This window comes from Nelumbo nucifera, chromosome 4 (assembly GCF_055504915.1).
Source record: "Nelumbo nucifera cultivar China Antique chromosome 4, China Antique-T2T, whole genome shotgun sequence".
NCBI classification, from domain to species: domain Eukaryota; kingdom Viridiplantae; phylum Streptophyta; class Magnoliopsida; order Proteales; family Nelumbonaceae; genus Nelumbo; species Nelumbo nucifera.
The window spans coordinates 23,304,725-23,317,011 of NC_142652.1; the positions used below are offsets into that span (position 1 = coordinate 23,304,725).

General features: G+C 37.1%; 1 protein-coding gene across 1 annotated transcript; it reads left to right on the forward strand.

The window, feature by feature from the left end:
* Positions 1–6,552: 6,552 nt before the first annotated feature.
* LOC104597809 (protein STRICTOSIDINE SYNTHASE-LIKE 10-like) lies at positions 6,553–12,053 on the forward strand. The gene is made up of 3 exons (XM_010259533.3): positions 6,553–6,954; positions 10,707–10,973; positions 11,309–12,053. Exons 1-3 carry the CDS (start codon positions 6,701–6,703, stop codon positions 11,808–11,810), a joined length of 1,023 nt encoding a protein of 340 aa, XP_010257835.1. The 5' UTR covers positions 6,553–6,700; the 3' UTR covers positions 11,811–12,053.
* Positions 12,054–12,287: the final 234 nt, after the last annotated feature.

The window sequence follows — 12,287 nt, forward strand, 5'->3', positions numbered from 1 at the left end:
ACCATCATCCCCTTGCGGGGCGGCCCTGGTTAACGGCTAGCATGGCTACCAGGGTTCCTCATGGGCTTACACTTGCTCATGGGGACAGTGTTGGACCGGCACTGCGCTACCGATACTCAAGGGAGGCTTGGCATGCGGGCTTTGCTCAAGCATGACCCTTCACCACACCATCCCCTTGCCCAAGCTGAGTGAGCTATCCCGTTGCCTCTAGCGCACGGGTGTGTTTCGGCCCAAGCGGTTGCTTGTCATCATGGCACACAGGTGCCTATCATCATCGGCATACAGGAGACCCCTCACATCGGTGCCATGTCACCTCATCGGCGCATAGTCGCCTTGCATTATGGTTGTCCCCCTTTAGCACGTAAGCGGCGCCTCCCATGGACCGGTCTGAGCCAGGAGAGTGCCCCAGCCATTGGACTTGAGGTCATGATCCAGTGCTACTGACGTTGGTGGAGCCATCCCATCGTCAACTCCTAGCCTCTAAGTACATAAAGGCTTGTCCTGGCCTACCTTGGCCTAGATGCCGCACGGGTTTCTTCCGCTGTAGAACTACCCCCGTGACACAGGGGTGCAGTTAGGGGGGACTCAGGGAAGCTATGGCCCCCTTATGGCCCAAAAATCCCCACTTAAATTAGACTCTTCTATGTACATTTTTCCCCTCTCCCCACTCCCCCACCCCCAATGGTTCCTCCCAGTTTAGGTTTTGGTCTCTTGATAAAAAAAAAAATTGCTGGCTCCACCCCTATTTATGCATGGACCAACCCAATTCCAAAGTTCAAATAGTCTTGGCTTGAAGTTGAAGCCTTGGGTTTTTCCATTTCCAAACCAGGTCTAGGCTTGGCCTGAGACTAGTCCCAAACCAAATCCAGACCTTGTCGACCCAACCGGTTGAATTGGTTGATATGTCACTTGGTTAAGTTTTTGAATCCATTGAATTCCTGATCTATTTACTTAAAAAACATAGACTTATTCATCAACAAATTCTTGAATTGCCCGATTGAGTTATTGGACCGTCTGACTAGGTATGTGTTTGAGACTGTGGATGTTTATTGACCAAACGTTTTGTACTTGATTTATTTGATAAATCGAGAAAATCAATGATGAACCCATTTATTGACATTTAAACACCATTAGGGCCATTAGACACCACGTCGCCAGAATAGTGAATAAATGCCTATATGTTGGGGAAGCGCTAAAATGAATCTTCCCCCAACGGTAGGGTCAGACATAAACCGAAGTTTACTTTTGCATGTCTGTATGTGTACGGATTCACATAATGGAAAAATGCTGAAGTTGCACCTATATGACAGCGTTTATTCAATAAACGTTCACAATTCCAAACACACGCAATGGGTCACAGGTTAGACATTATCACCAATGATGACAAAACTATGGCCCTGGTTTGGAACGGCTTCTACATTTAAGACGAATTATATTAATTGAGCCACACTGGACCATTTGGTCAAATAAGCTTTTTTAGATGAGGTCTTTAAATAGATTTTTATTCTCAATGAAGGGAAAAAAAAAGTGAAAACAGTGAAAATTGAAAATGAAAGAATCTGAATTTAAACATTTGATGGTGGCGCGGTCTACTGAGTTAAAGCTGAAAGCCAATTTTTGCATTTGCGTAGCGCATTCCATTGCCGAGGATGCAAATAAAGGAGGATTGAGCTTTAGGCCAGCGAGGCCCAACCTAGTCCAAGGCCCTGCTTAAGGATACCACTTTTGGGCCTAGACAAAATATAAGCCCAATGTTGAGATGAGGTTGGGTTTGGGTCAACATTGGCCCAAAACAACCCAAGATATATGGTTGCACCTCTCACGTATAAATAATTTCATAATAAATCTAACACATGGCTCAAAATCAATCTTTACTAACTTGATTCTGTCATAGTTCTAAATTTTAATTTAAGTTTAGGAATAGGATTCTGGGCTTAATTCTTGTTCATGCTCAAAGTTTGAGTTAGGACATGTGGATAAGATAAGCTCCACGAATGGCCTCGCCCACACCCAAACCTACTTGCATCCTCTACAACATGTTTGCTTAAAAAAAGAATCGCAAAAAATAAATGAACAAAAAGGTTATATTTGGTTTGAAGGAAAATGTAGGGAAATGAAGGGAAAGATAGAGAAATCTTTATAAATCTTGTATTGGTTTTCCTGTCTTTCCCTTCCTTTTCCTATTTTTTCCTTCAAACCAAACATAGCCAAAATGAACCATATACTAAAAGAGAATACTTTTTTTTTTTTTTTTTGCAACCAAACAAAAGATCAGGAATGCATGGTGCAGCCGTGCGCAATCCATGTGATTATTACATTATTTGAAGTGGGTTGAGGTTTCACGCACAATTCAGATTCATGTATAAACTTATTCACGGGCTGGGCTTCGGGTTTGGCTTTACATCGTTTTAGGCTCGGGTTTGGAGTTGGGCCCATTCAAATTTCAGCAAAAAATCTATGTCTGAGCTCAGCCCATGAATGGGTCCATTCATGTACGGCACATGAAGCCTCGGACATACCTGCAGTTATCTTTGATAACGGCGCTGAGATAGCTTCACTGAATGACTTATTTATTTGTTTTTTGGTGGAAGAATAATTAAATAGTAAAACATTTGAGGGATAGTATTGAACTGAGATTCAAATTCAGCCATTAAAGAACTTACAACCTCACCTGTTTTTGGCATTTTTTATTTTAAGGATTTATCTCTTTTTTATAATTAAAATGTCCCTTTCTTTTTTTAATTGCAAAGAAGAGATAAGTCCTTAAAATAAGGAATGTCAAATGCAGCCTTAAAGAAAAGGCAATAAGTCATTAGGTTTTAGCCATTTAAGCAGCCTAGGCCATGGCAGCATTCTTTTCCGTTATCCATCAAGCAAGTGTGACTTTGAAAGGATACTTCAACGCTAAGATAGTTTTCAACATGGTTTTTAAAATCACCCCGGAGATTGAACTAGTTAAGGGTTTGGTTTTTGGGTCATTTTGACAAAAAATTTAAAAAAATAAAAAACAGTCAAAACCGTTTGAATGGTTCGAATGGTTAACCACCCGGATCAGTGATTTGTTGACCAAAATCAATGGTTTTTTGAGAAATCCTGATTTTGAGGGAAAACGAAACCGATCACCTAATCGGTTCCTGATTTTTCTGATCCGACCGTCTGATCTGGTCCGATTGATTTTCAAAACGTCAACTCTTTTCTCTAATAGATGCTGAAATCACATCAACAAAATACAGTGAGAAAAAAAACATGGCATAAGTGCTATGATCTTATTATAAAATTTCTTTCTTTTCGAAACACATGTTGTTTCCTGAAAAGAGGGTTTTAGGTCCCATTGTTATGAAAGCAAATAATCACACTAAAAGCTGGCCAACTTGCTGAACACCATTCCTATTTATTTTCCAACGAAGATTGTCGAACCACATGAAAGAAAATCTTCTGTTAGCCCCCTTTTTCATCAAACTTAAATGTAAATCAGTGTATTTGATAATTTTGGTTGCTAATAGATATGCTTTATTTGGTTCCAAAAGTTTACTTCTTTTTTGTTTATGACATGGTTTTAAAAAATGAGAAATCGTTTTGGCCATTGGTTTTTGGGTTAACAATTTAACTGTCTGGTTTGAATTTTGAACGAATGGCCAGTTTTGATAAAAAAAAAATTAAAATAATTTAAAATAAAAAACAACTAAAAATCGTTGAATGGGTCAATGGTTAGACCATCCAGATCAATGAATCATTAACTGGTTCAACGGTTTTTAGCCTGGGACTAAGTTTAAGGTAAAACGAAACCAATTGCCTAAATGGTTCCAGGCCAAACGGTGGTTTGAAAACTATGGTTTATGACTCGTTTCTGTTTAGGTTGTGCTAATCTATTATATGAAGATTTCATTCTCATTTTTATCTTAATCTAATTCTGATACTTAGAAAGTTAGAATTGCTTAAAGGTTAATTGTTTGAAAAAAAAAAGAAATAGCAAGTGGGTTTGGCCGTTTGGGCCCAGGAGTCTGTATTCACAAAAGACAATAACGGTCTGAGTTGACTGTGTTTAATTGGGCCTTTGTTTTTTATTTTTTTCCATAACTCAACAGATCAAATACAATTTTCCTCCAAAATACATTCCAGAAAATATGCATTCTCAAAAGATTATAACTGTCTGAGTTGGCTGTATTTAATTGGGCCTTGGGTAAAATTAATGAAGTTAAAAAAGCTCAAGTCAACAGGTTAAAGATCATTTGGTAAATGCAATTTGTTTACATGGTCAATGTTTTAGTTGGTACCCATTTATTGATGGGTCCCAAATCTTGAAACATGAGACAGGTTACAACTTACAAATGGACCAAGAAGATCTCTTGGATGTTTAGATTGCTTGCATGTCTTGATATGATTGAATTAGTTATATTTAATTTTGTTATTGCCAGCACATTATCAAACTATTCGGACATGAATTTTTTACATCATCATCGTCATCATCTGAGCCTAATTCTAACTATATATGGGGTTGACTATTTTCAATCCTGTTTTGGCATTTCGTTCTATTTAATGCCATATCTCAAATGTATATATGACTTGAATTTTATAAGTGTTAAATTGCAGCATGAAATTTTAGATTGGTTCCATGACTACTGAAAAATCAAATCCATTTTAAGGCTTCCGTAGTTGAGATAATTAGGCCATGTTTAGGAGTGTTTAAGTTAAAAATAAAATGTTTATTGAATAAGTGTTTATTTAAATAAGTATTTATTTGCATTTGGCATCCAGAAAAAGGGTTTTCTTCACTGCACTAATAATCACTACGGCTAAAGAAACTTCTCTGAAATCTTACAGAGTAAAAAAAAATCATGACAAATGGAGTTCGATATCAAAGTACTTGGTTTAGACGATTTCAACACAAAACTTTTCAACTCTACATCACCAAGTATTCTTCGCCTAATAAAGGTGTTTTCCTCCGTACCAGGAACAAAGGCTAAAGAAATTTAAATTTCTCTGAAGAAATCTTGCAGGGTCAAAAGTCATGAAAAATGCAGTTGGATCGAAATCAAAGTACTACCTGCTACTTGGTTTAGACGATTTCAACACCCAACTTTTCAACTCTTGATCATCCCAGTATTCTTGGCCTCATCATCTGCTCTTAAGCATATATTAATTATTAGATGCAACATGGAAGACTAGAGCCATAAAAGGCACATGATGCATTTGTGTTCTTTCATTGTTCTGTTAGCTGTTTTTGCAGATTAAGAGAGGAACACATGGTCCAAAGCACTCTAAAGTCCAAGGGTGGTAGGTATTAACTAGATGCTAATATATATATATATAAATGAAAATCTTGTCATCACAATGTGCCCTTATAAATCCTTAACCATAAACTAGAGTATTTGTTATTATGGCAAAGTAAATATCATTAATAGCAGCAGGGGAACGACCCTCAAAATTTAGCTAGTTTTTTTTTTTCTTCTTATGTGATGGCAATAACTGAATTGGCACAGAACGTGCAATGTTTGTAGAAGTATCGGAATGGTGGAATTAAATGTTGTGAAACTTGAAATCCTGACTGAAATTTAATATGAAGCCCAGCTTACCGGATGACGGATGTAGGTAGTAGGTATAGTGCTATGACCAGACCCATCAATATATCTGAACAAATTGGCAGTCCAAGGAGGCCTATAGCCCAGCCTACGTACCACAATTTAATTAATTGGAATGTCTCATATTCACCAAAACTCCAATGGAATGGTCCTTTGTTTCTGTATGGGGGGTTGGGTCAATTAATTAGGGAAACCAATGAGTTGGGATGAACTGCTCTTGCTTCACAGGCAAAACATACCCCTAGGGGAGTAGAGACACTCTCCTAGGCTGCTTGAACGGGTTTTGCCCTGATTGAAGCCGGACTCCGTTTATAGGTGCATTTGAAAGCCAATTTTCAGACTCCAGGCTAGTGGAAGAGGCAAAGCTCATAGCCTTTGGATTCGAAAGTGGTGTTGGAAGCAATAAGTCACCTCCCGTAGCAGTGTTTACATCTTCCCCATCAAATGTCTCTCATCCATCTAAAATCTACCTATACTATTACTAAAATGGTGAATGAGGGTGTATAATTTTCCTTTGATTAAATTAATTATCGGACAAAAATGTAATTTGAATAACTATTTTTTTCTTTAATTTGCTGTACTTTACATTACACCCAAATGTATTAGTTATGAATTTATGCAAGTTGGACAAATGGGCTATAAGGAATTATCCATATATAGTCTAAAACAGGTGCTTTTGTCGGTAAAGGAATGAACATATTCCGTGGTTGTTTAATGAAGAAGTCCAAATGGCAGAGGAATCCTCCTTGTTAGGAGAGAATAGGAGTAAAAAAGAACTAATTAAAGAAGTTTTATAAATTTCAGTTGCGTGAGAGGCTGAGCCTCAAATATTATATTTTACTTAAACGAAGAAAGAAAAATTAATCCTTGGCTCAGGTTGTGGTTGCGTAGTGGGCTCATCCAGCCAGACTCAGAACCCTGCAGGAATAGTGTCGCAACTCTCAACTACTCATTTGCATTTATCGTGCAGTACCAGAGAGAGCTCAGCTCTGAAAGTTTGTTGGATACATGCATAAATATTGACAGTGCTCAGACATATCTTTTAAATTTTAATCAAGGCCAAGCGGAAATCCAAACTCCAAGAAACCATTCAGTCTTTGGAAATCCGTATAAATTATAAAATGTGGCTTCCTGTGCTTTCCATCTCTTTCTTCTTATCTCTATCGTTTGCCTTTCTTTCTTACCAAGTAGACGCCTTTAGCCAACTCACCAGACAGTATAACCGCCTTCCAATCCCATCTGCAGTCGGCCCCGAGAGCTTCGCCTTTGACTGCAACGGAGAAGGCCCCTACACGGGCGTGTCCGGCGGTCGGATCCTCAAGTGGCAAGGCGCTGCGCGCGGTTGGGCCGAGTTCGCATCCACCTCGCCCCCTAGGTAATAATGTCTCAACCCTCAACCTATGATTATTATTAAGACTATGAAAAGCTAGCTCTCTACATACATTCTCGATCGCTTTGGCTTTTACTTGCAATAATACATGCATCTTCTTTGCCAAGCCGGCGCCGGCTGACCGTCTAGAACCCAGCTGCATTCATTCAAGCATACGTATTTATGTATAATCAATCTATTAATTAATTCAACTATATTTAATTAATCGTCGACTGGTCATCCATCAAGCTTTGGCTTTTGCAGAATCTTTGTCAAGTTTCTGTTTTTGGTTTCTTGTCACGGTCTCTTCCAAGCTTTTCCAGTCCTCATAGTCGTAGATGGTATACTTAAAAAACCTTCCTTTTGAGTTCCTTTATCATCCCATCATCATCATGAACATTTATTTTGATGGTTTTAAAAAACATGAATTGCTCTTTGAAATAAAATCAACTTGATTTTGATTTTCAAAATTACAAAAACATAGTTCTAGCTAGAACTGATGTGGCAATTTTAAAAGTAAATGAAAACAAAAAAGTTTCACATTGTAGAACATGCACCCCCCCTAAGTTTCTTATCAAAGTCCTAATATATATAAATAAAGATGTAAAGATATATGTATGATTAAAGCCAGTATTTTATATACACATACTTTTCATCTCTCTGTTGAAAGAGAGGGTTTATATTGGAAAAAAGTACTTAATTTCGGGATGAAGAGCAAAATCTATATAATAGAAAAAAAATAAAGGAGTGGTAGAATCTCAGGTTGGAAAGTGTACGAAGATGGGTTTTTGAGTCTAACAGTAGCCACTTAATTTGTATAAAAAAATGCCAGATGTTAGGACCACATCCAATCTGCCCCGCCCAAGATAGTCGGGATCAACATTGGGCTTTGGGCAATGTCCTTTTGGCTATGTTTTGTTGCAATGTAAATAATTTTTCAGTGATACAAAACTATAGCAGTGCAAATGATTTGAGCGTAAATTCTGATTTGTTTTTGTTTTAAAATTTAGCTTATTTTGTTTGATCGCAGTACAAGTAAATTAAGACATAAAACAAAATAAAGTAAAACCCAAAATAAAATTAAAAGAGAATTTACTTTTTTCTTTTTAATTTGTACTAATACAAATAAAATTGCACTGCAACCAAACACAACATTTAATTCAAAAGAGGAAAACTATAGAACACCCTTTCAATTCCAAATATTCAACCAACTTCACCTCATTCAAATCTCATAAGAAAAGGCATTTTCGATAGTTTGGATGTTTTTTTTCAAAAAATGTTTTCTTTTCAAAGTTCCAAATGCCACCTAACTTGTTGTAGAGTGGTACCTAAGTATTTCTCATTTTCTGCTAAATGGGTGGAAGTGGTGGTTCTACAGTTATAATGTATGAAAATAAATAGTGGCACACCATGGTATACCCCAGCACATGGAGTGGTGGTTCTACAGTTATTTATTTATGTAAGCATGTATGTATACACAAGTATACATATATGTAACTATGCATTCATATATATATATATATGTTATATACTAACAATTTAATTTTAAAGTCAACTTTTTTTTCAAAATATTATAATTAAACATGTCTTTTCTTCTATTTATATTCTATACTGTTATAAAATGAATATATATATATATATATATATGTATATTTTAATTCACTAGTTATTAACTATTGTAAATTTTAATTCACAGGAGAACTCGGATTGGTCTAAACCATTCTGATATCATGCAGCACAAATTTTGCCTTTTTACAATCCTTTGGATGGTTAAAATAATCTCATCCACCATTCCATCTTAAAAAAAAAGTGAATATACTTGGGCTATGTTTGATTTAAAGGAAAAAGTAAGGAAAGTATTTACAAACATAGAAATGCAAAATAAAACCATATATATCCACTCATGATCAGATGCTCCTCCCACCAGTGTATTGTGGATCATCTAACCAACCATGAGTGAATCAAGAATGTTATTATACATGGTCCTCACATTTATTGTAGAGAGCGTTGACGTGTTCACTTATCATTGGCTACATAGCAAGCAATACATAGCGATTTGGAAACATCAGAACAAGAAACCTTTGAATTTAGGTTTTTATAATTCAGTCCACCTCAGAAATCTGACCCCCACAGTACTGGTCAGATGAATCCTGCCTGTGGATTGATATCAAATTCACGGGCAAGATGCAGTTTTTAGGGGACTATCCTTATGGGCTGTAATTTCGGATTTCTGAGGTGGATTGCAGTCTACTTAACCCTTGAATTTACATATTCTACGAATATTGGACCAATCATAACAAACCACATGGATCCCACATTTCGAGTTATGCATATATTGCCGCTGAGGATTGGAAGTCAACATTTCGCTTTCAGCCCAGATCAGAATTTTATAGCCCTATAGTATAGGGGGAATGCATCCTGACCGTGAATTGATGCCAAATTCACGGGCAGGATGTGGTGTATAGGGGAGAGGGCTGGAATTCAGAATTTTGCATCGGGTGTATCCATATTTCTCCGTATTTATTTGTAGAATTGCTTTCTGCAATGCCGGACGTATGGTCTCCCTAAGAACCAGCAGCACTGAATGCTACTTTAGGTTGCACTATAATGCTACACAAAGTTGTTCAAGGTCGAATTTGTAAAAGGTGTAGATATTCATGCAGTACAAGGTCTTCAATGACATAGAATTTTAGTTGAATTCTATGTGATTTTTATTGGTGGGGATTTTCTACCTAACACTCCCACGTCCCATATATAGGGGTGTTCGATCATGGTCCGGTTTAATGCAATTTATTATGGTTTGATATGATGTGGTTTTTAATACGGAAATCAAATCAAACTAAACTGTTTTATTATGGTTTGATATGATGTGGTTTTTAATACGGTTTAAGGACTTTGAGCCATTATATAATTTTATTGGGCTTTCTAGAGTTAATCCAATTAGAAAGCCCAAATAACATCTCTAAAGGTTAAAAGTTAAATTTTTATTCTACTATTTTTATTATTAAATAAAAGTATTTTTTAACCCAAGGCTAACCCTAAAAATGGAACTCAGGGACCCAAACTCAATGTTAAAACTTAAATCTACTGACTCAAACCTAACCTAATTTCTTCTATTTCTATTTCTATTCAACCACATGCATTGCAAAGTGTTTACCAAGATAATGAAAAACTTGCTACCACATATATAAAACGAAGTGGTCTTGGCCCCTTCATCTCATTCTCTCTCCTCTCCTCGTCCCAATGTTTCTCAACCCTTCAAATGTGGACATGTTTTTAACCAATTGGGATGAGCTAGAGACAAAATTATACACACTCGGCTGAACTACTTGTCACAGTTGAACACACCAGTTCTCAATGTAGGAATCATCTAGGACCCAGTTGTACTGAATACTGGTGTGTTCAACTGTGTTAGGTAATTCAGTCTGATGTGTATGTTTTTGTCTCCAACTAATCCGCTTGCGTTTTTAACACGAGTCCGTGCATCACACAGATCTTTAATACTTTAAGGCTAAAATTAATGGAGGGATATCTTGTTTTTATCTCCTCCAATTTTGCTTGCCTGAACCATATAGAAATTATTAAAACCTCAATTGGATGAATTATTTGATAACTTTGCATTCATTTTGTTTATATATAAATTGGTGAATCAGTAAATCTGGTCTAGCGAGAGGATTATATATGTAGGAAATCAAAATTTCCTGAAGCAATTATAACATGTATATATAAACTAAAAGGTGCTGTTTCATTTTTGTTAGAGACATCTGTTTTAATGGCGCAAATGACCCTGAAACGGAGTTAGTATGTGGGAGGCCACTGGGATTGCAGTTCAACAAGGCAACATGCGAGCTTTACATTGCAGACTCGTCTTTTGGCCTCATGGTGGTCGGACGCGATGGTGGGGTGGCCAAACTCCTTGCTAACAGTGCAGAAGGGGTGCCCTTTAGGTTCACCAACGCCTTGGATTTTGATCAGGACAATGGCATAGTTTATTTTACAGACAGCAGCATTTGGATCCCAAGATGGTACTTTATTTTATTTTCGTTATTTCTTTAGGTTCGGTCTCTGTTTGATTTGGAGTCTGAAGCCAACCAATGGTTTGACTCGGTGTTTTTGAGTCGTTGTTGGCCTGGGCTGTCAGACTGTTCGGTGAATCGTTGATCAATTTGATCCAAACAATAGTTTTTAACTATTTTTTTTTATTTTAATTATTTTAAATTAAAACAGATTATTCGTTTAAACCGGATAATCGAACTATTAACCCAAAAATCGATGGCTAAAGCGGTTCCAGTTGCGAATTGACTTTTAAAGCTAACTTAATTTTTATGCTTACATTACTTGATACAATTAATGTGTATAGGGAGTTCTTGATAGAGGCGCTTAGTGGTGACGAGACAGGAAGACTGATGAAATATGATCCAAAGACTGAAAAACTGACTGTGTTGTGGAGAGGGCTTTCGTTTCCAAATGGAGCAGCACTGAGTAAAGATAACAGCTTCATCCTCATCGCCGAGACCAGCAAAGCTCGAATTCTGAGATATTGGCTTCGAGGTCCCAAAGCCCAAACCCTGGAGTTTTTCCTGCAGCTCCCCGGGTTCCCAGATAACGTTAAAAGCAATGGTAGAGGAGAGTTTTGGGTAGCTTTGAACCCTGGAAAACCAAGTATGGGAGCTACGTTCCAACCTAGGTTTGATGGCGAGATCGTAGCCCTTAGGTTTGATGAGGAGGGCAACATTCTGGAGGTATTAAACAGTAGGACTGGTACGAGTACCCTAACACTCGTCAGCGAAGTAGAAGAGAACAACGGGAATTTGTGGATTGGGTCGGTGGTTTTGCCCTATGTTAGTTTATCTAAGGTGTAGCTAGAATCAATTAATCTGGATTCTTCTGGAATTTTAATTTCTGTTCAACAAGGTCTATAGAAATTCGATGGATGTCTGCTAGCTAGGAATCACCATTTATTAATGTGTATTTGTTGAAGTTATTACGTTCATTACGTACGTTGGGTTTCTGCATGAAGATATTGTCAATTGAAGTATGTATTGGCATCTTGCCTACCAATAAGAGAAATAAAAATCCGCAAATGGAAAATTAATTCACATCAAGCTGGTATTCAAGCAAAATCCAACATGACTATACTCATTGTTTAATTTATATTTATTGCCTCCTGCCTTTTTTTTTAATGAGGCAGTGGTCAAAAACTATAAACATGGATGGGGCTAAAAGCCAACATGTTCTTTGAATCGGGTCCAACAAGCAGTAACAACAGACATTGCAGTTGTGTATTGAGAACATCTTACCATGGATGATAAGAGAGATGTTTCCAATGCATGGCTGTA